General features: G+C 45.9%; 2 protein-coding genes across 6 annotated transcripts in view; both read left to right on the top strand.

The window, feature by feature from the left end:
* Window positions 1-2,324: 2,324 nt before the first annotated feature.
* Window positions 2,325-6,020, top strand: GDF5 (growth differentiation factor 5). The gene is made up of 2 exons (XM_030830586.2): window positions 2,325-2,949; window positions 5,146-6,020. The coding sequence occupies exons 1-2, from the start codon at window positions 2,325-2,327 to the stop codon at window positions 6,018-6,020; spliced, it is 1,500 nt and encodes a 499-aa protein (XP_030686446.1).
* A 10,860-nt stretch (window positions 6,021-16,880) lies between these two features.
* The window catches only part of UQCC1 (ubiquinol-cytochrome c reductase complex assembly factor 1), a 90,524-nt gene continuing 81,769 nt past the window's right edge, over window positions 16,881-25,635 (top strand). For 4 of the 5 annotated variants that reach the window (XM_060284065.1, XM_060284064.1, XM_030830778.2 and 1 more), the window contains exon 1: window positions 16,882-17,033. In XM_060284065.1, coding sequence (XP_060140048.1) covers window positions 17,010-17,033 — 24 coding nt within the window. In that variant the 5' untranslated portion in view covers window positions 16,882-17,009. Of the gene's footprint in view, window positions 17,034-25,635 lie in introns of all 5 variants that reach the window. The other variant, XM_060284066.2, reaches the window with a different exon arrangement.

The following is a 25,635-nucleotide window of genomic DNA, read 5'->3' as shown; positions in this document are numbered from 1 at the left end:
GGAGGCTTAGAAGCCAGTTATAAGGGAATTATATTAGGACAGGCCATGAGGAGGACTGAGACAGTGAGGCAGTGGGGATGGAGAGGATGAAGGAGCCCCAGAGATGACTGCTTAAGTGGACAAGTCAAAAGGGAAGCCAAGTGTTGTGAATCTGGGCAACCGGAGGGATAGTTAGGAATTCAGCTCTTCCTTAAAGCTCCCCCTGAACAGTGTCTGGTAGTGTATTGATACTTTGAGATGGGAAGGTGGAGCTCTCCTGGGGTTTCTGACCTAGGGGCACCAGATGAAGCTTGAAATGGCCAAGTTATGCAGCTGTGCTCTGAAGATCAGCAAGAATCTGGACGTATCACCATGAAAAGGCTGGTCGAGCACCTGGACAACCGGGCTGTGAGTTTCATCTTCTTTCATTCATCAAATGCTTACTGAGCTTCTACTCTGTGCCAGGTTGTGCTGGGAAACCAATCTGGTGACCTTAGAGTAGGAATGGATCTCTATCAGGCAGGCTCAAAGAATCTCGGATTAAGAAGGAAGCCTACCTGACTGCTTCTGCTGCTGCTATACCTCTCACAGTGTGACAAGTGTTGTAGCAAAACGTTCAAGAAGGGGTAATTGGCTCTGTGTGGGGATCTGGGAAGGCTTCCTGGAGGAGGTGAAACTTTTTTTTTTTGACTGCTTTGGGACTTCGTTGCTGCATGTGGGCTTTCTCAAGTTGCGGCGAGCGGGGCTACTCTCCGTTGCGGTGCGCGGGCTTCTCCTTGCGGTGGCTTCTCTTGTTGCAGAGCACGGGTTCTAGGCGTGTGGGCTTCAGTAGTTGTGGCTCGCGGGCTCTAGAGCGCAGTCTCAGTAGCTGTGGCGCACAGGTTTAGTTACTCCGCGGCATGTGGGATCTTCCCGGACCAGGGCTCTAACCCCTGCCCCCTGGATTGGCAGGCGGATTCTTAACCAGGGAAGGGGGAGGTAAATTTTCAGCTGAAGCTCTCAGGATGAGGAGGACTACCTCCCATTGTGGGAGTGAAAGGAGGGTATTCCAGGTAAAGGGAACAGTTTTCCCCCACGAGTCCAGCTGGAATTGAGACTTCTTCCAGAACTACCAGAAAAGCACTGTGTGGGAAATCATTTTTCCAGCCTCCTGAAGGGGCCGCTGCTGCCCCAGGCAGGGGCTGCCACCCCTGGACTCAGCCAGTCCCTCCCAACAAAACTGAGTTTGTCTTTGCTGGGGTGGCAGTGAGGTACACTCTGGATCTGCCTCCATCTAAGGAGTAGGCTCAGGGTGGCAGCGCCCCCAAAGCCTGAAGTAACAATCTGAGCTCAGTCAACGGCATCTGGGGGGAGGGGTGTAGTGGGTACTGATACTTTTCTGTCTCTGGGTCACCACAAGTTTAATAAAGTAAAAGAAACTGTGGGTAAATGCTGCCATCTGTACTGCCCACCCCCCAACAACAAATCAGGTCCCAGACTAGACGCAAAGGTTGCTTTAAAAACACCCCAAGGACTTAACTGAAAACCCACACTCCTCATGTTTCTGGGGCTTAAGATCCTTGAGTTCACTCCTCAGCATCTCTCCTCAGGAAGGTGGGGTGGGCTGCCCCGTGACGTGGAGGTAAAGACCCGAGAGTCTGCTCCGTGGGACTGAGAGCCCCCCCCAAGCCTAGAAGCCCCCCTCGGGGCTGTGTGCCAAGAGTCCCCATGAGCCATGGCCTCAGAGGGCACCGGTGATTTTTTTCACATAAATATATCGCACTTAAATGAGTTTAGACAGCATGACATCAGAGAGTAATTAAATTGGTTTGGGTTGGAATTCCGTTTCCAATTCCTGAGTTCAGGTTTGTAAAAGATTTTTCTGAGCACCTGCAGGCATGTGTGTGTGTGTGTGTGTGTGTGTGTGTGTGTAAGTATTTTCACTGGAAAGGATTCAAAACTTAAAAAAAAAAAAAAAGAACTGGAGCACACAGGCAGCATTACGCCATTCTTCCTTCTTGGAAAAATCCCTCAGCCTTATACAAGCCTCCTTCAAGCCCTCAGTCAGTTGTGCAGGAGAAAGGGGGCGGTCGGCTTTCTCCTTTCAAGAACGAGTTATTTTCAGCTGCTGACTGGAGACGGTGCACGTCTGGATACGAGAGCATTTCCACTATGGGACTGGATACAGACACACACCCGGCAGACTTCAAGAGCCTCAGACTGAGGAGAAAGCCTTTCCTTCTGCTGCTACTGCTGCTGCCGCTGCTTTTGAGGGTCCACTCTTTTCATGGTTTTTCCTGCCAAACCAGAGGCACCTCCGCTGCTGCCACTATTCTCTTTGGTGTCATTCAGCGGCTGTCCAGAGGATGAGACTCCCCAAAGTCCTCACTTTCTTGCTTTGGCACCTGGCTTGGCTGGACCTGGAATTCATCTGCACTGTATTGGGTGCCCCTGACTTGGGCCAGAGACCCCAGGGGGCCAGGCCAGGATTGGCCAAAGCAGAAGCCAAGGAGAGGCCCCCTCTGGCCCAGAACATCTTCAGGCCGGGGGGTCACAGCTATGGTGGGGGGGCCACCAATGCCAGGGCAAAGGGGGGCACTGGGCAGACAGGAGCCCTGACACAGCCCAAGAAGGATGAACCCAAAAAGCTGCCCCCCAGATCGGGTGGCCCTGAACCCAAGCCAGGACACCCTCCCCAGACAAGGCAGGCTGCAACGCGGACTGTGACCCCAAAAGGACAGCTTCTTGGGGGTAAGGCACCACCAAAGACAGGATCTGTCCCCAGCCCCTTCCTGCTGAAGAAGGCCAGGGAGCCTGGGTCCCCTCGAGAGCCCAAGGAGCCATTCCGCCCGCCCCCAATCACGCCCCACGAATACATGCTCTCGCTGTACAGGACGCTGTCCGAGGCTGACAGAAAGGGAGGCAACAGCAGCGTGAAGTTGGAGGCTGGCCTGGCCAACACCATCACCAGCTTTATTGACAAAGGGCAAGGTGAGGGGGCGGGGGGGGGGCAGGGGCACGGCTCAGAGGGAGGGGCATCTGCATGCATGGAGGGGGCTCTTAGAGCCCCGCCACTGCACTGGTGGGAGACGGTGTGTGCATCTGGCCTGGGTGGTATCTGGGACTTACCTCACACACTCCAGGTCCCAGGCTGTTGGCATGTCAGAGCTGGAGGGCACCTGGGGATCACCAAGCGCCATTCCTGCAAGGTGCAGAGGGGGTTACTGAAGCCTGGGAAGGAGATAAGACCTGCCTGTTGGTGGCAGAGTTGGGGACCAGCCTCTAAGACTCTTGATTACCAGGTCATGCTCTGTGCTTATGTGAATTGGCCAGACTTTCCAGGCTGCAGAGGGTTGTAGGTTTTCTCAGATGGCAGAGAGAGAAATTAATCTCAGATACCCATGGTTCTCCCACTTTGCCTTTGGCCTGGGGGGCAGAGGGGACAAGATAGGTGACGACAGTAAATGAGGCATAGTGGAGTTCTGGAACAACCTCTAGATATACGAGATGGGGCAGGGTGGACAACAGACCTAGGGTCTAACTCACCGTGTGACCTTGGGAAAGCCCCTTCTCCCTTTGGGGTCTCAGTTTCCCCATCAGTACAACCCTATGGAGGTTGGATTGGGTGATTTCTGAGAGCCCTTCAAATATGAAAACTTTTTGTCCTGTCCTAAACACACATCATTTTTATCATGAACCCAGGAGACGATGTGCTCCCTTCACTTCTCCCTCTGTCCACCCCACATCACTGTCTTGGCTTTTCCTCTCAACTTGCTGTGTGATCTCAGCAAGTCCCTTCCCCTCTTAGGGCCTCAGTTTCTCCATAAGTGTGAAGAGGGAGGTGGACCTGATTGCTAGAGTTGCTGGCAGCTCATACGTTCTGGTTCTGGGAGTCTTGGGACTTTGGCTGGCAGGGTGGGGGAAGGGTCAGAGAGAGGAAGAGGCTCCTCATTAGAGCTGGCCAGTGGGGGAATGACAGAGGTGGGGGGAGGCACAGAGGCAGCAGGTCTGGCTGAGGTTGGGGGAGGTGGCCTAGCTGCCTGCCCAGCCAGAGCAAGCTGTGGCCCCTTGGGGAAATCATAAAATAAGTCCCTGTGCCCCCCAGCTCTCAGGGAGCTTGGAGGGGGGAGATGGGGAGTTTAAAGGCCTAATTAGCTTCTAGAGCAATATTATGAATGTTTCCCAATGGCAAATTGGTATTTAGGAAGGAAGGCATGCTGATTCGGACATACTACTGAGCTTCTTATACACACACACAGCCTTATATTTATGCGTACATGCTGAATCACACACACATGTACACACGTGCACACACACCTTACATATATGCAAGGAATCTTCTTACATATATATAGACACATATACATACATACCCTTCAAATATTCACACAAGCCCAATCATACATGCATATAACATGTCACTCACATATGCATTACTTTTCATACTCACATGTGAACTGAACCATACACACACACACACAACAACTGTCATTCACACACACACACACATTCACGTACCCAGCAGGGTAAGAAACATACACAACAAAATCATTATACTGGGAAGCCAGGAAAATTGGCTTATAGACAGGCTTTTTTGTTAACTTGCTGTGTGACTTTAGGCAAGTCACTCCCCCTCTCTGTCCCTCATCCATAAAACAAGAACACTAAGATCTTCTTTAAGGCATGGTATAGTAGAAGCAGCTCAGGATCTGGTGTAAAAAGTTCTAGGCTGGAGTTCCAGCTCTGCTTTTTCCCAGATGGGTGACCATGAGCAAGTTACTAACTTCTCTGAGCCTCAGGTTCCTCCCCTGGAAAAACAGGAGTCATTATAATGCCCATTCCACCTATCTTACCAAAGAGAAATCATATTGGATAACAGATGGGAGAGGGGCAGGTAGAAGGCAGTTCTAAGGCTGATGGACCTCTGCTATGCATCTCATTGACACAAACACCCAGAATCACTCAAATCAGCTACAGCCACATCTACAGATCAACCAATCCTACTTGGAAGCTCCCTTATTTTGAAAAAGGCTCCCAGTGGTTTGGGTCTTGCCCTCTGTCAGAGTGGGGAAGAGGTTAAAGAACGTTCTCTCGAGGGGAGAAGAGCTGTGGTCCTCCCCTGAGGCCTTAAGGTGACCAGCTCCCTTGGTGAGGTTGTGGGGAATGACTTATGGGTGTTCTCTCTAGATGACCGAGGTCCTGCGATCAGGAAGCAGAGGTACATGTTTGACATTAGCGCCCTGGAGAAGGATGGGCTACTAGGGGCCGAGCTGCGGATCTTGCGGAAGAAGCCCTCGGACACAGCTAAGCCAGTGGCCCCCGGCAGTGGGCGAGCTGCCCAGCTGAAGCTGTCCAGCTGCCCCAGCGGCCGACAGCCGGCGGCCTTGCTGGATGTGCGTTCCATGCCAGGCCTGGATGGATCTGGCTGGGAGGTGTTCGACATCTGGAAGCTCTTCCGAAACTTTAAGAACTCGGCCCAGCTGTGCCTGGAGCTGGAGGCCTGGGAACGGGGCCGGGCCGTGGACCTCCGTGGCCTGGGCTTTGACCGGGCTGCCCGGCAGGTCCATGAGAAGGCCCTGTTCCTGGTGTTTGGCCGCACCAAGAAACGGGACCTGTTCTTTAATGAGATTAAGGCCCGCTCTGGCCAAGATGATAAGACCGTCTACGAGTACCTGTTCAGCCAGCGGCGAAAGCGGCGGGCCCCACTGGCCACACGTCAGGGCAAGCGGCCCAGCAAGAACCCCAAGGCCCGCTGCAGTCGGAAGGCGCTGCATGTCAACTTCAAGGACATGGGCTGGGACGACTGGATTATTGCACCCCTGGAGTACGAGGCCTTCCACTGCGAGGGGCTATGTGAGTTCCCCCTGCGCTCCCACCTGGAGCCCACGAACCATGCAGTCATCCAGACCCTGATGAACTCCATGGACCCTGAGTCCACGCCACCCACCTGCTGTGTGCCCACGCGGCTGAGTCCCATCAGCATCCTCTTCATTGACTCCGCCAACAACGTGGTCTATAAGCAGTATGAGGACATGGTCGTGGAGTCTTGTGGCTGCAGGTAGCAGCACTGGCCTCTGTCTTCCTGGGTGATACATCCCAGGATGCTGGTCACAAGAGCCCCTCCACGCACTCCTGGAATCACAGAGGGGTCGGGAAGCTACAGCCAGGAGCATCTACACAGCCTGCGTGAAAGGGGATTTCAACAGCCTTGTTCACTCTCAGAGTGAGAACTGGGCTGAAGGTCTCTTTCTATCCACAAGTCCCCCTGTCTGAGGATCTCTGCCCTTCTGCTGCTCTGACTGGCGGGGACAGGCCCAGGGAGACAGACTCTGAATGGGACTGAGACCCAGGAGGCCTTGTCTTCCAATGAAACTCAGCCCACCACCTCTCCTTACCGGGACCTTCTCGATCTCTGGACTCTCCAGGGAGGGCTCGCCTTGGGAGAGGCACAGGTGCCACCTCCTCCTTGAATTACCATTGTGCTTGATGACTTTCTGCCCCTGGGGCAGATGGATGCTGGTTGGGCAGGGGTGGGAAAGAGGGGGAGCGGGTTTGGGCATGGGTGTGAGGCTCTTAGACTGTTAGATTAAAATGTACATTGATGAGATAAAAAACAAAACCATGCCTAAAACTGTGGCAGATTTCTTATTTACCCCAGGGGACCCAGTGACCCTTCAAAGAATGACTGTCCCAGAGAGGGGAGGCGGGCTGCCCAAAGCAGAATGGGACAGAGAGCACAGGCTGAGCAGGGCCAGTGCTACCTCTAACCCCATTCCTGGTTTTCTTCCAGAGCTCCATCTATTCCACTGAGGCATAGCAACAGAGTTAGGTTTCCTTTTTGACATTCCTTAGTCAAGTTTGTTGCCTCCAAAATGGATCCCTTAAATGGGAGGGAAACTGGGGATTTCATTTCCTCTAAAGTCATCCCCACTTCATTCACCAGTGTCTGCTCTGTCCCCTCTCATCCCCACATCATACTCACAGAATCAACTGGTCACCATTTAAAGGGCCCTCCACCTCTCACTGGGGAACGTGGGCTGCCACGATCTCCTCTTCCCCTATGGGGGCATCTCTTTTCTGTCACTGACCACGGTTCCTCATGTAATCTTACCTGTGATCTTATCTTACCTGCTACCCTCCAGTTCGGCACACATTCCACCCCTTCACCCCAGCTCTAGAAACAACTGGAGCTCCTCCCCTTTACATTATACCATATATAAATACATAATTATACATTAGTAACCTCCCCACTGACCTTACTGACCTTAGACGGACCAATGCCAGACACATTCCTGCTTGGGGCTTGGCCCAGACTAAATGCCCACTTCCCTTTTCCACTAGAACCTATGGGGAAGAGCGAGGCATGAGCTCTTGGGAGGGGAATACAGCCTTCTGGTAGGGAAATTTGGGCACCTGAGTCCTTGTTCCAAGGGCTCAGGACCAGGTTCTGCCTGGCTGAAGAAAGGGAGGACCAGCAGAAGAAAGCCTAGGCCTCAGCTTCCCACCCAGGGGGCCTCAAAATTTCCCCCATCTCTCTCCAGCTGGGTCTTCGATTCCCAGGACTCCTAGCCAAAGCTGTTTCAACAGTAAGAATTCTTGCCCAGCTCTGGGCAGATCCTGTGTTTCTTCCCTAGAGGGGAAGAAACCCTGAAACCTGGGTTGTCAGGACCTGAAGCAAGAGCCCAGGGCGGGGGGCAGCATACCTTCGAGCTACCTCCCTGGCTTGGAGGCCATTCCCTGTCCCTGAGGGGCCAGCCTGAGCCTGGAGCCTAGCCCTCCCTGGTCGAGTTTCGTTGTGTTTGGCTGGGGGCAGGCCCACAAGCTCTGGAAGTAAACAAAGGAGCTGCACGGCAGACAGAGTTCTGATGTATGTGAGAGGAGAGTGAGCCTGGAAGGGAGGTGCCCGGGGAGGCCAAGCAGTGGACTGTGGACACAGGGAGAGCAGTGTAGAAGCAGGGTGGCTGGAGACCCAAGGGCAGAGAGGCAGGGGACCAAGGGGTCACAGGTGGGGCAGGCTCCTACATGCGCTGATTTCCTGGGCTGTACGTCCCTGGTTTCTTGGAAAGTCTGACAGATTGGAGCTCTCCCTGCCTTATCCCTATCAGAGAGCTTCAAGGACTCTCAGCCACGGTGCTCTTCCTGCTGAGGCCCAGGCATTGAATTGAATGTTGTGGCTCCAGCTTGACACCCTAGGAGCTTCCTCTCCCTCCTCCACCTGTCCTAGAACACTTTTTCGCAAGAGAACCACTCAGACTCTCTACCTGACCCCCTTTCCCACCCAGACTATGGGGAACCAATCAGATTGTTGTGGGTGGGAACAGCCCTTCCATCCTAACCATCTGATCTGTTCAACTGCCTCCTTGGAAAATTATCCCCACCAGGCACCCACCTCCAGTCCCAATCATAACAGGCTGCATACTTGTACAGGGCATTCTCACACCAAAGGGTTCAAGGCTTATATCGTTCTTTAGAGTTCACAAACACTGTCTCAGCTGTGGTCTCACAGCTCTGCTGGCCACAAAAGGCAGCCCAGTTTCAAATTTCAAGATTTGTCACTTAGAGTTAGAGGCCTTGGGCAAGTCGTCTAATTCCATGAACCTTGATTTCCTCATTTGTGAAAATAAAAGGTGGGGGGACGGGTAAACGATGTACCTATTTCATGAGGCTAACTGTGAGGATACGAAAGACACTCAGCACAGTAGCTGGCACAGAGGTGGCACTCAACAAATGTTAGTTGTTATCATTATTGTGCCTCAAACAGTCTTGTGAAGCAGGCAGGGCAAGGAATGTTACCCTCTGCTCCCCTATTTTTACAGATGAGAAGCTAACAATCCAGAGAGGTAACTGCAGGTCTCCTGCAGGTCTCTGTATTCTTTGTACCATTCTTGCCACTCTTCTGGACCCCCAATTCCACTGACCCCAGTCTTGGCAAGTAGTAGAATTATCTTCCCGGGGCTTGGCGCCCTGGTCTTAAAGTATCTCCTTGGGGACACAGAATATTGTTAGTTCTCAGGGAGAAATAGCTAAGCATATAGTTTAGGGCAGGGAAAATGGGAGGTCCATAGCAGAGGAAAGAAGTGAGGCCCCCAAAGCTCTGATGCCATCTCTTGGCCTCCTCCACATCCCCATGTCCCAGGGCCACAAGCTGGAGAATCAGCTGTTCTAGGGCTTGGAACACACAACCTTGGGAAGCCTCTGACTTCACAATTAGTTCTTTTGATCTGAATGTAATGTGAGGAAGCAGAGTTAAGCAGAATAGTCATATATGCTTAGGAGTCAAGCAGATCTGGGTTCCAGTTCTAGTTCCACGACTTTCCAGCTGAGTGACTTCGAGCAAGTTACTTAACCTCTCTAGTTTCTCTAACTGTAAAAGAGGGATAATAATATCAAATTTAATGGACCTGGGATGCAGGAAAGGGGATATTCATTCATTCCATCCATCTTTGATCCATCTATTCATTTATTAACCAGTAAATATTTATTGAGGGTCTTCTATGGCTCAATACTGTTCTGAATGTTGGGGTAATAATAAAAACTACAATGTTTATTGAGGGCTTATTATGTGCCAGGTACTGTGCTTAGCACTTTACATGAAGTCTCTTATCTTGCAATGATCATGCCTTCAAGTTCCATGCATGAATGAAAGAGAAAATAAAGATCCCAAAGGATACTAAGATGGTAAGGTAATAGACTGAATCAAAGGAAATGAATAAAACAGGGGGGAAAGTCATCAGAATGCATGAAACCAACCATACAAGTACAAGATATGAAGTGTGATTTCACAACTTCAGATGGGAAAGAGATAGTGTTGTAGGTAGCTGTGAACTTAGTAGAATCAACTGAATATAATGTGGGTGCCTAAGTGCAAATACAAGTGTGGGCTTTCTTAATAGACATGTACTGTACAAACCCAAAGAGACTGTGGTTCTGCTCTCTTAGCAGGACTTGGGGAGTGTTGGGATGGAGAGAATAAGGGAGAAGCAGAGTCAAGGGTGAATCCTGTGGCTTTTTTGCTTGAGCAACTGGGCGGATGGTGTGCCATTCAACAACAATGAAAAGAGAGAACACAGAAGGAGGACAGATTTTTAGAGGAAGATGATGAGGTCAGTTTTGGACACGTCAAGTTTGAAGAACTCTTACAAGGTTAGCTTTAAGAAAAATGGCACTTCTTCTATTGAAATGATATAAAGAAGAAAGGATACATGCACGCTATACAAGTAGGTTTGTTTGGTGGTGGGAAGTTGAGTTTCCTTCTGATGGCTTCTAATTTATTTTTTCTCTGTGAAGCAGGAGGTGAGGCTATCTGTTCAGAGACAGTAAGAAGGGGTCAGAGTCAAGGAACGTGGAACAGGTTCCTGTTATGGGTTGAATTGTGTCCCTCAAAAGAAATATGTTAAAGTCCAACACCCCTGCCCCTAACCTATGAATATAACCTTATCTGGAAAGAGGATCTTCACAGATGTAATCAAGTTAAGATAAGGTCATCAGGGTGGACCCTAATCCAGTATGAGTGGAGTCCTTATAAGATGAGAAGAGACACAGAGACAGGTACAAAAGAAGTCCATGTGCTGACAGAGGCAGAGACTGGAGTTAAAAAAATCAAGAAACAGCAAGGATTCCTGGCAATGACCAGAAGCTAGGAAGAGACAAAGAAAGATCCTCCTCCCCTAGAGCCTTCAGATAGAGCGTGATCCTTGTCAACACCTTGATTTTGATCAGAATTTTTTTTTTTTTTTTTTTTTTGCGGTACGCGGGCCTCTCACTGCTGTGGCCTCTCTCGTTGCGGAGCACAGGCTCTGGACGTGCAGGCTCAACGGCCATGGCTCATGGGCCCAGCTGCTCCGTGGCATGTGGGATCTTCCCGGACCGGGGCACAAACCCGTGTCCCCTGCATCGGTAGGCGGACTCTCAACCACTGTGCCACCAGGGAAGCCCAACACCTTGATTTTGGACTTCTTATCTCCAGAACTGTGAGACAATACATTTCCATTGTTTTATGCCACCTGGCTTGTTTTTTTTTGTTGTTGTTGTTATGGAAGTCCTAGGAATCTAATACAGTTATAAACGGTAGTTTTGGAAAGGGGGGGCAGAGTTGAGCGTAATAAAGGTTGGTATCCATATTTGATGGTACCAATATGTTCCTTGCATGATTTTCTCCAATAGTACTCAATAACCTAGATGCAGGCATGGTGTCTCTCTAGGTGGGGGGGGCAGGGATAGAAAGACATTTGAGCAAGGGAGTTATATTGCAAGAGATAAGCAATTACAGTGACAGACTGTATGATCTGAGTTAGATAGAAGGAGAGAGATGAGAGGGTTGACAGACTACTGTGTAAAGAGAAGAGATAAAAAGCCTGGAGGTCTCAATGAGGTAGAAATGACAAGTGTCCTAGGAATGAATGGACACTTAAAGAGTAGGATGGTGAGGGAATTCCCTGGCTGTCCAGTGGTTAGGGCTCCGTGCTTCCACTGCAGGGGGCACAGGTTCGATCTCTGGTCGGGGAAATGAGATCCTGCAAGCCGCATGGTGTGGCCAAAAAAAAAGGACGGTGAGACCCAGAATGGCATAAATTAAAATTTTCTTAATTAAAACAATTCTGGTGATGCGGTTCAGGAATTGGCCATGGGAATGGGCGGCGGGACACTTCATAGAAATGGAATCATACTCATAGTGTATGTAGTCTTTTGCGATTGACTTCTTTCACTTAGCATAATGTTTTAAAGGGTCAGCCATGTTGGAGTGTATCAGTAGTTCATTCCTTGTTATTGCTGAGAAATAATCTATTTTCTGATTATATCACATTTTATTTATCCATTTCATCAGTTGAAGGATATTTAGGTTGTTTTTGGCTATTATGAATAATGTCGTGATGAACAACCATATACAATTTTTTGTGTGGGCATATGTTTTAATTTCTCTTAAATATATACCTAGGAATGGAATCACTGGGCCATATGGTAACTTTATGTTTATCATTTTTAGGAACAACCAGACTGTTTTCCAAACATCACATACATCAATGTATGAGGGATCCAGTTTTTCTACATCCTTGTCAGCACTTTGTATTACATGTCTGCTTGATTATAGCCATCTAGTGGGCATGTGAAGTGGTATCTCATTGTGTGTATGTGTGTGTGGGTGTGTGTGTGTGTGTTTCCCTCATGACTAATAATGTTGATCATCTTTTCATTAGCTTCTTGACCATTTGTATATCTTCTTTGAGAGACGTCTATTCAAAGCCTTTGCCCTTTTTTTTTTTTTTTTTTTTTTTTTTGGCAGTACGCGGGCCTCTCACTGTTGTGGCCTCTCCCGCTGCCGAGCAACAGGCTCCGGATGCGCAGGCTCAGCGGCCATGGCTCACGGGCACAGCCGCTCCGCCGCCATGTGGGATCTTCCGGGCACGAAGATCCGGACCGGGGCACGAACCCGTGTCCTCTGCATCGCAGGCGGGCTCTCAACCACTGCGCCACCAGGGGAGCCCTCCTTTGCCCATTTTTGACTGGGTGTTTTTTTTTTAATTACTGAGTTGTAGACTTCTTTGGATATTCTGCATACAAGTCCCTTATCAGATATGTGATTTACAAATATTTTCTCCCATTCTATACCTTTTCGCTTTCTTGATGGTATCTTTTGCAACATAAAAGTTTAAATTTTTATGTAGTCCAATTTATCTATTTTTTTCTTTTGTTATTTGTACTTTCGATGTTTTATCTAAGAAGGCTTTGCCTAAAACAAGGTCACAAAGATTTACTCTTATGTTTTCTTCTAAGAGCTTTATAGTTTAGCTCTTATATTTGGATCTGTGATCCATTTTGAGTTCATTGTCCATATGGTGTGAAATAGGAGTCCAACTTCATTCTTTTGCATTGTCTTTTAAAATTTTTGTGAATATGTATTATACCTCCACAGCTGTAATATGCCTGAGGGCAAGGACCAAGTTCTACTTCTTTGTATTTTCCATAAAACCAATGAGTAAACTTTTTTTTTTTTCAGAATAAGGTTTTGAGAGTGATATGGATATTTTTCTTTCAATTTTATTTTATTTTATTATTATTATTTTTTCAGCCGCACTGCGCTGCTTGCAAGATCTTAGTTCACTGACCAGGGATCAAACCCGGGCCCCTGGCAGTGGAAGCTCAGAGTCCTAACCATTGGACTATCAGGGAATTCCCTTTTCTTTCAATTTTAAAGGTAATTATATAGATACAGTACAAACTCCAAACAACGCAAAAGGATATATAGTGAAAAAAATATGTCTCCTTTCCAGACCTAACCTCCTAGTCTCCCAGCCCTCTTCTTCAGAATCAACCATCATAACCACTATTACCAGTTTCTTGTGTTTCCTTCCAGTGATTTTCTACAGCTACACTAGCACATACTTAGAATAGGATCCAAAGTCTTTACCATGGCCAACAAGCTCCCCCATGATCTGGCCTCTAGGGCCAGGTTGTCAACCTCATCTCTTACCATACTCTTCCTTATTCATTTGGCTCTAGGCCGTGATAACCTCCTTTCTCTTCCTTGGAAACACCAAGCATTCTCTCATGTTGGGACCTTTGCACTTGTGTTCTCTCTGCCCAGCATGCTCTTTTCCAAGATATTTACATGGGTCACTCTCTCATTTCATTCACATTTCTTTTTTTTTTTTTGGCTGCGCCACACGGCTTGCAGGATCTTAGTTCCCCAACCAGGGATTGAACCCAGACCCCCGGCAGTGAAAGCACCGAGTCCTAACCACTGGACTGCCAGGGAATGCCCTTGAAACTTTTTCTTGACAATATCATCACCATCTTTGCACTGATGACATCTATTCCATGGCCTGGAAAAACAATCCTTTATTGACTCCAACTATCAGCTCTCTCCTCTGCTAATCCCAAGTTAGCTAATGATTTTGAAGAAAAATCACACAGAAATAGATGGATGCCATTAAAATTTTTGCTCTTAAGTGTATAAGAATATTCATGGAAACATTGGTCATAAGAACAACAACAAAAAGAAACAAACTATATGCCATATATATCATATGATAGAACAGCTGTTAAAAGGAAATGAACTGGATCTATGTAGAGCAACATATATAGAATTTTAAAAAGAAACTAGTAAAAAGAAGGAAGCAGCAAAATAAAACAAAACTATGCTGTCAATTAAGTTAAAAATAAAAGGAAAAAAACGAAAACCCACACCAACCAGAAAGACATATTTTCTAAGGGAACATGTATATGTATATGAAAGCATTAAAAAAGATCTGAAAGGAAATTCAGTTTTAGAGAGGGTGGAAGGTTGGGATTCAAGGTGATGGTAAAAAGGGACTTTAGCTTTATCTGTAACATGCTAATTTTTAGAAAATACAGTGTAATCATAAATCACTTTTTAATTTAAAATTAATTAATAAATTAAAATTTATAAAGTGGAGAGTTACCAGCTTCAACTAGATTCTCCATATTTCACTGGCCCCTTTTTCTTTCATTCTTTGTTAAACTTTAAACTTTCTCCTTCTTCTAAACTATAATCTCATACCATGTGCCTTCCTCTGAGTAGAAAAACTTTCCTGCCAAGTTAACAGAGAAAATAGAAGCCATCAGAAAGGAAATTAAATATCAGTCTTTTCTCTTGTCCCCAACATCTTAGTTCATCATCTATTGTGTGAATTATTTACTTGGTCTTAAATTTGCACAGTTTTTGTATCACATTTGCTTCTTGAATCTGATTAACAAGAATATTGCTCTTATCCCCCCCTTTTTTTTATAGATAGGTAGTTTTTTTTTTTAAATAAATTTATTTATTTTTGGCTGCATTGGGTCTTCATTGCTGCCCGCGGGCTTTCTCCTGTTGCAGCGAGCGGGGGCTACTCTTCATTGTGGTGCGCGGGCTTCTTGTTGCGGTGGCTTGTCTTGTTGCGGAGCATGGGCTCTAGGCGCACGGGCTTCAGTAGTTGCGGCACGCAGGCTCAGTAGTTGTGGCTTGCGGGCTCTAGAGCACAGGCTCAGTAGCTGTAGGAAGGGAAGTGCCCCCCCCTTTTAAAATAAATTAATTTATTTATTTATATTTGGCTGCATTCGGTATTTGTTGCTGTGCACGGGCTTTCTCTAGTTGGCGGCGAGCGGGGACTACTCTTCGTTGTGGTGCGCGGGTTTCTCATTGCAGTGGCTTCTCTTGTTGCAGAGCATGATCTCTAGGCGCGCAGGCTTCAGTAGTTGTGGCTCACAGGCTCTAGAGCGCAGGCTCAGTAGTTGTGGCGCACGGGCTTAGTTGCTCCGCGGCATGTGGGATCTTCCCGGACCAGGGATCGAACCCGTATCCCCTGCATTGGCAGGCGGATTCTTAACCACTGTGCCACCAGGGAAGCCGGGAAACTCCCCCTTTTTAATATGTGATGCAACTTGTCCTAACTTATGTGTGGGAGCGCTACACCACTGTTTCCAATACCAAACACATAAGCTGTCCACTTGAGTGCAAAGCATCTAAAGGGTAGTTTCTAAAGTGTAGTTTCCTTCCCATGTTATTATTATTATTTTTTAAAATTTGGTTGCGCTGGGTCTTAGTTAATGCAGGCGGGCTCCTTAGTTGTGGCATGTGAACTCTTAGTTGCGGCATGCATGTGGGATCTAGTTCCCTGACCAGGGATCAAACCTGGGCCCCCTGCATTGGGAGGGCAGGGTCCTATCCACTGTGCCACCAGGGAAGTCCCCGCATGTTATTCTCTAATTTAGCTCTTTGTTGTTCCCTTCATAGCACTTACCACAATTTTTAACTATTTTATTTTTTTCATCGGCTTACTAGACTTTTGTGACACAGCACCTCCAGCCTCTACCCCACCAGCCGCAGGTCTATGAGCTCCAGGAAGCCAGTATCCACACCTGTCTTGTGTCCAGCACATAGTGACCATTCAGTGGGTCTATGTTGACTGAATGAAAGAGAAGGGAGTCCTTCAGCACCCTGCCCTTCTGCTCCCAGTCACCCCAGGAGCACTGACACCTTCTCTCCTCTACTGTTCTTGGGATACAATGAATGCAAGAGGTGTTCTAGCCAAGGCCATTCTCTCCCAACCTCCTGTGGAAACTCTTTGCGTCTTTGATTCTTTCTTCTGTATCTTCATCTTTATAATAATTTCCTATCAATACTCAAAGATGCTCCCAATCACAACCAACCAACCAGAAGCCCCTAAAGTTCCTTCTTTGGGTCTCAGGTCAGCCTGTGACCACCCTCTTCCCCTGAATTTCAGGACTCAGCCATGCCCTTTGTTCTTCCTCCTACTCTTTCTCAGGCTCGTTTTAGAGAATCTTTTTTTTTTCTTTCAGTAATTGGCTGGGTTGGGTCTTCATTGCTGCGCGCGGGCTTTCTCTAGTTGCGACGAGCAGGGTCTGCTCTTCATTGCGGTGCATGGGCTTTGCATTGCAGTGGATTCTCTTGTTGCGGAGCACGGGCTCTAAGAGCATGGACTCAGTAGTTACGGCTTGCAGGCTCAGTAGTTGTGGCGCACGGGCTTATTTGCTCCGTGGCATGTGGGATCTTCCAGGACCAGGACTCGAACTTGCGTCCCCTGCATTCGCAGGCGGGTTCTTAACCACTGCACCACCAGGGAAGTCCCTTAGGGAGTTCTGAAGTGCTAGGATTCTCCCAGGATTCTGTTCTTTTCAACCATCGGTGAAGAGGAGGGAATCCTTGTGGGGACAGAGTCTGGGAAAGAGGGACTCCGACAAGGTGGTGCTGAAGACTGAGGCTGGGTGAGGTGGGTTAATGAAAGAGCTATGAAAAGCCCGAGGCAGAGGTCAAAGAGGACAGGTGTTGTGATGACTTGAGCCTCTGTGACGTGTCTGGCGGAGACTAGGGAGAGCGGGAGGCGCGCGCGCGTCCCGACCGTCCGGCCGCGCCCCAGGCCCTGCCTCCTCGCGCACAGCAGTGAAAGCGCGCGCTCGTGTGCGCAGCGACCTCTGTGCGCCTGCGCCGCCGTTGCCGGGCATCCGCCGGCGAAAAGACGACCTAGGGGAGGGGTGGTGGCAGCGGGGACTCCGGAAGCCCACCTTTCACCCGGAAATGGTTGTCGAGAAACATGGCGTTGCTGGTGCGAGTCCTTGTGAGTGAAGGAGTAATTTTGTGGTGTCGCCCACCGGGCCTCCGGGTTGGAGTCGGAGAGGGAGGGGCGGGAGCAACTGGACGGAAGTGCAGGAGCGGAGCCTGTGCGGTAGCGAGGCTGCGCGGCCGCGTCTCTTCGGGGAAACTGAGGCAGTTTCCCACCTCCCCCGACCCTCGGTTTGGCCGTGGCTTCCCCCTCTTTGGGGAAGGCGTGAGACTGACGTCAGATATAAATTTGACGAAGCTTGCTTTTCCTTGGTCACCACCTGTGACTCCTTCCCCTCAGGGAGAGAGGCAGCGCGTGGGGCACTGATTGTAGTTTCGGGAGACCCGGGTTCTAGTTCCTGTTCTGTCACTAACGCTCAGGGTGACCTTGGGCAAGTCACTTTTGGGCTTCAGAGTTCCCATGGGCAAAGCGAGGACGTAAATCTGCAAGTCTTTGGGATTCTGAGGTTCTTTGGGTTTGTTTCAGAGATCAGTAGATCAATTATTAACTCTATAGTTAAGTGGAATACTCTTATATGCTATTAGAGTGAAAGCTGCACGAGAACTGGGGTCATATCTGTCGTTTTCACTCTGCCTAGCACAGTGTCTGGCACATCATAGGTGTTCAGTAAAGATTTGTTGAAGGAATGAAATAAGTGATGAAGAACTACTCGACTAATTAACACCCATATGGGAAGCTGCTGCACCTCTTGTGATTCAGTCCTGAACTTCTAGCCGACTCTGACTTATAGAAATTAAAGAGAACAAGAGTTAGGAGGATACAGAGCTTGGGTCCTAATCATGGAGGGATAGTAGAATTTATAATTTTGTCAAGTCTTTAAAAATTGGGTCAAGGAGACTGTTTTTCATAGCAGACACTGTGTATTCCTGCCTCTAGCTTTCTTTTGAGTTCTGATATTAGAAATATTTGTGTCTAATCTTTATATGTGGCATACACGGCCTGTGATTTTCCTTCTTGTATTCCTTGTCAGCCTAGCAAAGTGCAGTGCCCTCTGTTGTTGCGTAGTAAAAGTTTTTTTGAAGAGTAGCTCCTGTAACCTACAGAAAGTAACTTGGTGAAGTAATTGTTGATGCCAGGGCAGGAACTGATTCAGATCTGACGACTGCTGAGGAAATGGCAACTAGGATGTCCTAAGTGGTTTTTTTTGGCCATGGTGCTCGGCTTGTGAGATCTTAGTTCCCTGACCAGGAATCAAACCCAGGCCCCTGGCAGTGGAAGCGCAGAATCCTAACCACTGGACCACCAGGGAATTCCCTACTAAGTGTTTTGTTTTTTAAAAAAATATTTATTTATTATTATTATTATTTTTTTGGCTGTGTTGGGGTCTTAGTTGCGGTGCGCAGGCTTCTCTCTAGTTGTGGCTCGCATACTCAGTAGCTGCGGCGCATGGGCTTAGTTGCCCTGCTGCGTGTGGGATCTTAGTTCCTTGACCAGGAATTGAACCTGTGTCCCCTGCATTGGAAGGTGAATTCTTAACCACTGGACCACCAGGGAAGTCCCCCTCCTAGATGTATTTTTTTTTAATTAATTAATTAATTTTTGGCTGCGTTGGGTCTTTGTTGCTGCGTGCGGGCTTTCTCTAGTTGTGAGCAGGGGCTACTCTTCGTTGTGATACACAGGCTTGTCACTACAGTGGCTTCTCTTGTTGCTGAGCACAGGCTCTAGGCGCTCGCGCTTCAGTAGTTGTGGCATGTGGGCTCAGTAGTTGTGGCTCATGGGCTCTAGAGCACAGGCTCTGTAATTGTGGTGCACAGGCTTAGTTGCTCTGTGGCCTGTGGGATCGTCCCAGACCAGGGATCGAACCCATGGCAGATTCTTAACCACTGTGCTACCAGGGAAGTCCCATCCTCGGTGTTTTTAAGATAGATACTTTGGGGGGGAAAGATGAGAATTTTATTGGGCTGTAGATCTGAAATGAATACCTTGACTTGTCTTGGAAGTTAGTGACTTCCTCAGCTGAGCATGCTGCTGAGCATGTGGATGGTTACAAGATCTTTTCTTCTTGGTTGGTAGCATCCAGTGAAACCACCTTTCTAACTGCCTTCTATTAGTTGAATCTTTTTCTACCCCCCATTTATCCCTTTCTATTCATCTTTTTAGGTGGAAAGCAAGATTAGGTAAGGAAAGTCACTTTCACTTTATACGGTATACTGTAATTCTTTGAAGTCTTCTTATCATATGTTGTAATGTGTGACAGAGCAACAGAAACTCCCTTAGGACTAGAGAGTTACAGTAAACATGAAAGTAGCAGATATTTATTGATCACCTATGCTGAAGAGGCATTAGGGTTAGGCACTGTGAGGAATTCACAAATACAGGAAAATGCACCTGTCTAGGTGTCGGAAGAGCCTTGTTTGAAAGCTTGGCCCCATTACTTACTATGGGTATAGCCTTGAGCAAATCACCTAACTTCTCTGAGCCTCAGATTTTCTTAAGGGTAAGTTTGATAGGGTTGATCAGAGAATCAGTTGATACAAATGACATTTTAAATGCTTGTTTTCCCTTCCTTTTAATTCAGCGACTATTTTGAGTGTTCACTGCATTCTAGCAACTCTCCAAGGGACTGAGGATGAAAAACATAGAACTTATTCTCATGTTTATAATCTAATAGCAGAGACAGAAAACTACTGATAACAGTTCTTGAAATGCTGTGATAGAAGTCTTAACTAGGTGCTGTGGTAGCAGAGTAGAAAGGCACCTAACCCAGCCTGAGGACAAGCATTTAGATGCTTAAACTAAATGAGGGAGCATTAGATGGGGAATAGGGGAAAGGAAATAGAGGAGAAGCATTAGCTTATGCTACTATGCTAGACAACAAAGGCGCTCTAAGTAAATCTCTCTGGCTGGACTCGGGGGCACTTGTGGGGAAATGGCAGTAGAGGAGACATTGCCTTGCATGTCATAGTTAGGGGTTGGAGATTTATCTTGAGGCAGCCACTGAGGTATTTTAAACGAAGGGAAGATTTATTTTTAAAGGTTTTTTTGATGCATTTACTCTTGTTTTTTTTCTTATTTAAATTTTTTAAATTGAGGAATAATTGACGTACAGTAAATCACACTTATTTAATTGTATAATTTGATAAGTTTTGACACAGGTATACACCCGAAAAGTCATAATCATAATAAAAATAACGAACATATCCGTCACTCCCCAAAATTTCTTTGCGCCCTTTTGCAATCCTTATATTGCTCTCCCTGCTTCCAGCCACCACTGATCAGGGGAACACTTTGTTCCTTCTCTCATTTTTAAATTGAAATTAAAAATTTTTAATTTGAAAGTATAAAAAAGTAAAAAAAAGTCCAATCCACATAGTAAACAAAAAACATAGATTTTTGTTTTAATAGATCCCTGTAACAAGGGTGGATGTAACAGATGGGTCAGTCAGAGAGGGCTGAGATTAGAGTCCCCAAGGCCAGTCAGAAACTAAAGTAATTCTGGAAGAAGTGATGAAGCCTGTACTAAGTGGGAGATGGACAGTGTGGTTAAAGAAGAAGGGATGGTTGCAAGAGGTATTGAGGAAATTGTCTACAGAGCTTGATGAGAGATTAGATGTTAAGGATGAGGAAGAGGCAAGAGTCTAACAGCTTGTCCCAGGTCAGCCTAGGATGACTGAGTTAATAGCAGTGTTCTTCACTGAGAAAATCTAGCTGGAGTTTTTGGGGGTTTTCTGTTTGTTGGTGTTTTTTTGTTGTTGTTGGTTTTTGTTTTTGCAGCTGGATATTTGGTGTTCAGGAGAGGGAGCTGAAATGTAAGTTGTAGTTGAAACAAAAATGTTGAGATTTCTCGAGCAATAATATTGATAGGGAACATTTATAGGGCGTTTACCATGTGGTAAGCACTCTTAAATACTTTATATGTGTGAACTTGCTAAATCCTTATGACAGCCCTTTGAAAAGGTAGGCACTATTATTCCCCCATTTTGCAGACAAGAAAATTGAACCACCGAGAAGTAGTATTCCTGAAATATTCTCATTAATCTCCCCTTACTTTTTCCTCTTTCTGTCTTTTTGACCAGTTTTTACCCTTCTCCAAGGATGGGTTTGGGAAGGAGGAGTAAACTGAAACACTGCTATTGCTGAGTAGATCTAGCAGAGGAACTGGACATTTGAGCAGTGCGCTGGGGCTTTTTTATGGTTTTATGAGCTGTTTTGACATTGGTAATAATTTTTACTTTTCTTTGATAGTAGTATAAATTGCAGAAAGCCACACTGGATTAAAAAAAAATTGTAGTAGAATACGCATAACATAATTTACCATTTCAACCAATTTTAAGTGTACAGTTCAGTGGTATTAAGTACATTCACATTGTTGTGCTGCCATCACCACCATCATCCAAAGAACTCTTTTCATCTTCGAAAATTGAAACTCTGTACCTATTAAAAGATAAATCCCTATGCCCCACTTTACCCAGCCCTGGGCAACCACCATTCTTTCTGTCTTTATGATTTTGACTACTCTAGGTACCTCATATAAGTGGAATCATACAGTGTTTGTTCTTTTGTGTCTGGCTTATTTCACTTAACATAATGTCCTGAAAGTTCATCCATGTTGTAGCATGACAGAATTTCCTTTTTTTAAGGCTGAATAATATTCTGTTGTATGCATATACTACATTTCATTTATCCGTTAATCTGTTGATGGGCACTTTGGTTGCTTCCACCTTTTGGCTATTGCCAAATAGTGCTGCCATGAACATGGGTGTACAAATATTTGTTCTAGTCCCTGTTGTTACTTCTTTTGGGTATGTGCTCAGAAGTAGAATTGTTGGATCATATTGTAATTCTATGTTTAATTTTTTGAGCAATCACCATTCTGTTTTCCATAGCAGCTGCACCATTTTACATTTCTACCAGCCAAGCACAAGGGTTTCAATTTCTCCACATCTTCTCCAACACTTATTTTCTTTCTTTCTTTTTTTTGTTTTTATAGTGGCCATCCGAATGGGTGTGAGAGGATAATCTCATTGTAGTTTTTTTTTTTCAGATTTTTTTTGATTTGGACTATTTTTAAAGTCTTTTTAAAAATTTAATTAATTTATTTATTTTTGGCTGCATTGGGTCTACTTTGCTGCGCACAGACTTTTCTCTAGTTGCAGTGAGCAGGGGCTACTCTTTGTTGCGGTGTGCGGGCTTCTCATTGTGGTGTTTTCTCTTGTTGCAGAGCATGGGCTCTAGGCATGTGGGCTTCCGTAGTTGTGGCATGTGGGCTCAGTAGTTGTGGCACATGGGCTTAGTTGCTCTGTGGCATGTGGGATGTGGGAGCTTCCCAGACCAGGGATCGAACCCATGTCCCCTGCATTGGCAGGCGGATTCTCAACCACTGCGCCCCCAGGGAAGTCCCATCTGCAAGTATTTTTTCACATATTTTTTCTGTTCCTTATTTCTCTCTTCTCCGTCTGAGACTTCCATTATACATATGTTGGTATGTTTGATGGTGTAGGTACGTTTGCTGGTAGGTCTCTGAGACTCCATTAAATTTTCTTCATTTTTTTTTTTTCTTTCTGTTCGTTGGGCTGGATAATCTCAATTGATCTATCTTCAAGGTCACTGATTCTTTCTTTTGCTCAAATCTGCTGTTAAACTTCTCTAGTGAAATGTTAATTTTATTTATTGTTCTTTTCTTTTTAAAAAATTTTTAAAAAAAAATATTTATTTATTTATTTGCTTGCACCAGGTCTTAGTTGTGGCAGATGGGCTCCTTAGTTGCAGCTCGCAGGCTCCTTAGTTGTGGCTTGCCTGCTCCTTAGTTGTGGCCTGCGGGCTCCTCATTTGTGGCATGTGTACTCTTACTTGCAGCATGCATGTGGGATCTAGTTCTCTGACCAAGGATCAAACCCAGGCGCCCTGCATTGGGAGTGCAGAGTCCTATCCACTGCACCACCAGAGAAGTCCCTTATTGTTCTTTTCAACTCCAGAATTTTTGTTTGGCTTTTTGTAAAATTTCTTTCTTTATTGATATTGTTTATTTGGTGAGATATCATTCTCATACTTTGCTTTTGTTCTTTAGTCATGGTTTCCTTTAGATCTTAAAATTTTTAAATAGCTGGTTCAAAGTCTTTGTCTGGTTTGTCTAATGTCTGGGCTTCCTCAGGGACAGTTTCTACTGATTTTTAAATTTTCCCTTGTATTGACCATGCCTTTCTTGTTGTTTTACATGTTTCACAAGTTTTTGTTGAAAACTAAACATTTTAAATAATATAATGTGGCACCTCTGGAAATCAGGACTTTGTTTTCCCAGAGTTTGTTGTTATTTTTCTGTTTAGTGACTTTTCTGAATTAATTCTGTAGAGTCTGTATTCTTTGTCATGTGGTCTCTGCCCAGTTAGCTTAGTGGTCAAGTAATGATTGGATGGAGATTTCCTTAAATGCCTGGAACCAATGAGTCTCTTAGTATTTGTTGAGGGGCTCTGTGTGCATTTTGGAGCATGGCTTCATCCTTCTGCCAGTCATTTGACAGTTCTGCCTTAACCTTCACTTCCTGCTTGCGAAGCACCTCAAGGTCAACCAGAGATGAGAGCTTAGAGCAGTCTCAGGTCTTTCCTGTTCTGGGCATGTGCACAAACCTGTGCATCTGCTTGGCCTTCAAATTCCCGGGAATATGTCAGAGCTTTTCAAGGTCCCTATGCATATCTCATTCCTCTGATTTTCCTTTTAAACTTTTTGATTAGCCTATTGTTTTCCCCAAGTATTATCCACTGCCTCAGGCAGCCACAAAGTTAAACAATTGCCTCTATTTGTTTTCCACTAATGCTCCTGGGGAAAATGGTTATCATACTGGAGGAGTTTCAAGACGGATGGAGTCTTCCAAGGAACTGCTAGACAGATCAAATAATTCCAGACCTTTGTGAATAAGGTTTGAGGAGCTTCAACCCCATTCAGAAGTCAACTTTTCTCCAGAGAAGACTAGTTCCTTTCAGTGAATACTACTATTTAGAAACCAAGTTTGGATGCTACATGTTGTCATTGCAACTGAGGTGTCATTGCTTCCAGGCCCTATCAGTACAGGAGTAGGAAGTATATGTATGTGTATACATATACATAAACACACATATGTTGATTTCTTTACCTCTGTATATTAAAAACTTACACCAGTTACTCTAAATCCATCCCAATAGCACAGGGTTTATTCTGTCCTTTTGCCTTTTCATATTTGTTAACTCCTTTCTCTGATAGAAACCTGATCCCTCATCCTTAATATATTTACTGATTTGCTCAAATCCTTCCTGTATTTGTGAATTCACATACTTGCTAAAATTTATTTGTAACCCGAATCAATACTTGTGGTGCTTTTGCAGTCATTTGTGGACATGTGCAGGGGGTGAAAAATTTGAACTGCAACATGCATATTCCTGGCTGAGGTGATACTCTGACTTCTTGTTTTAGCTATTATGCTGTAAACAAGTATCCTTCTCATGGTCAATTTAGTGTCATGTTTTTTGCATTTTTGTGCTTTTGTTGGTGATTTCCCTGTTTAAAATCGCCCCCAGGTGTAGTGCTGAAGTGCTGTCTAGTGCTGCTAAGTGCAAAAAGGCTGTGATGTTTCTTGTGGAGAAGATTTGTGTGTTATAGATGAGTTTTGTTCAGGAGAGAGTTAGTGCTGTTGGCGCTGAGTTCAGTGTTAATGAATCAACAACATATTAAATAAGGTGTCTTTAAACAGAAACACACAAAACAAGTTCATGTATTGTTTGGTTGATGAAAATGTTGTGACCAGAGGCTTGCAGGAACCTAACCCTGTATTTTTCCCCTAGGAGCAATGGTTCAGTGTTTGCTAACTTAGTGTTTGTGGTCACTTTGTAAAACATAACTGTGGGGAGTAGGAGAATTGACTACCTGTAAAGCCTTTTCCAGCTCATGGGTGAGCAAAGGAAAATACTATGTATCTTAAAAACCACATGAAGAAAGAGTCTGGTCAGTGGACTAATTAAAGTGTAGTCACAAAAAGAGCTGATCTGTGAGAATATTTTCAAATACGATGTAAAATCACCTGCAAATCACAATATGCACAGGAAATACAAACATAAAACGTATCTTTAAAATTTTGGTTGAAGTGTTGATGAGGCAAAAGGATGATAAAACCAGTTCCCACTGAGTAATGGTGTTTATACTATCCTAAGTTAAAGCAATGTGTTTTGTTTTTTGTTTTTTTTTTTGCCGTATGCGGGCCTCTCACTGTTGTGGCCTCTCCCATTGCAGAGCACAGGCTCCCGATGCGCAGGCTCAGCGGCCATGGCTCACGGGCCCAGCCGCTCCGCGGCATGTGGGATCTTCCCAGACCGGGGCATGAACCCATGTCCCCTGCATCGGCAGTCAGATTCTCAACCATTGCGCCACCAGGGAAGCCCTAAAGCAATGATTTTAACCACTGGAATTTTTTTCTGAACTTGGGAGAACTGAGGTTTGCTAATTGTTATAGACCTAATGTATTAGTATCTATAAGAGGATGATAAGTACTTCCACAGATTTACTGATATATATTTATAAATGAAGTATTGGGAGAGGTGGAAAGGAAAAAGGACTTAGTAGAATCAGTAGAACCAGAACCTGGAGTCTAGGTTGAAGCAAATGAGCTCATGCTTTGGGTAGGAGAGAAGAA

This window comes from Globicephala melas, chromosome 15 (genome assembly GCF_963455315.2).
Source record: "Globicephala melas chromosome 15, mGloMel1.2, whole genome shotgun sequence".
NCBI lineage: Eukaryota > Metazoa > Chordata > Mammalia > Artiodactyla > Delphinidae > Globicephala > Globicephala melas.
This window is presented reverse-complemented; position numbering and strand designations above follow the sequence as displayed.

What these genes read in the sequence shown, in the direction of transcription:
- GDF5 (XM_030830586.2), top strand. Translation starts at nt 2,325, where the DNA reads ATGAGACTCCCCAAAGTCCTCACTTTCTTGCTTTGGCACCTGGCTTGG. An exon ending in CTTTATTGACAAAGGGCAAG is followed by an intron (nt 2,950 to 5,145) that starts GTGAGGGGGCGG and finishes TGTTCTCTCTAG; the next exon opens with ATGACCGAGGTCCTGCGATC.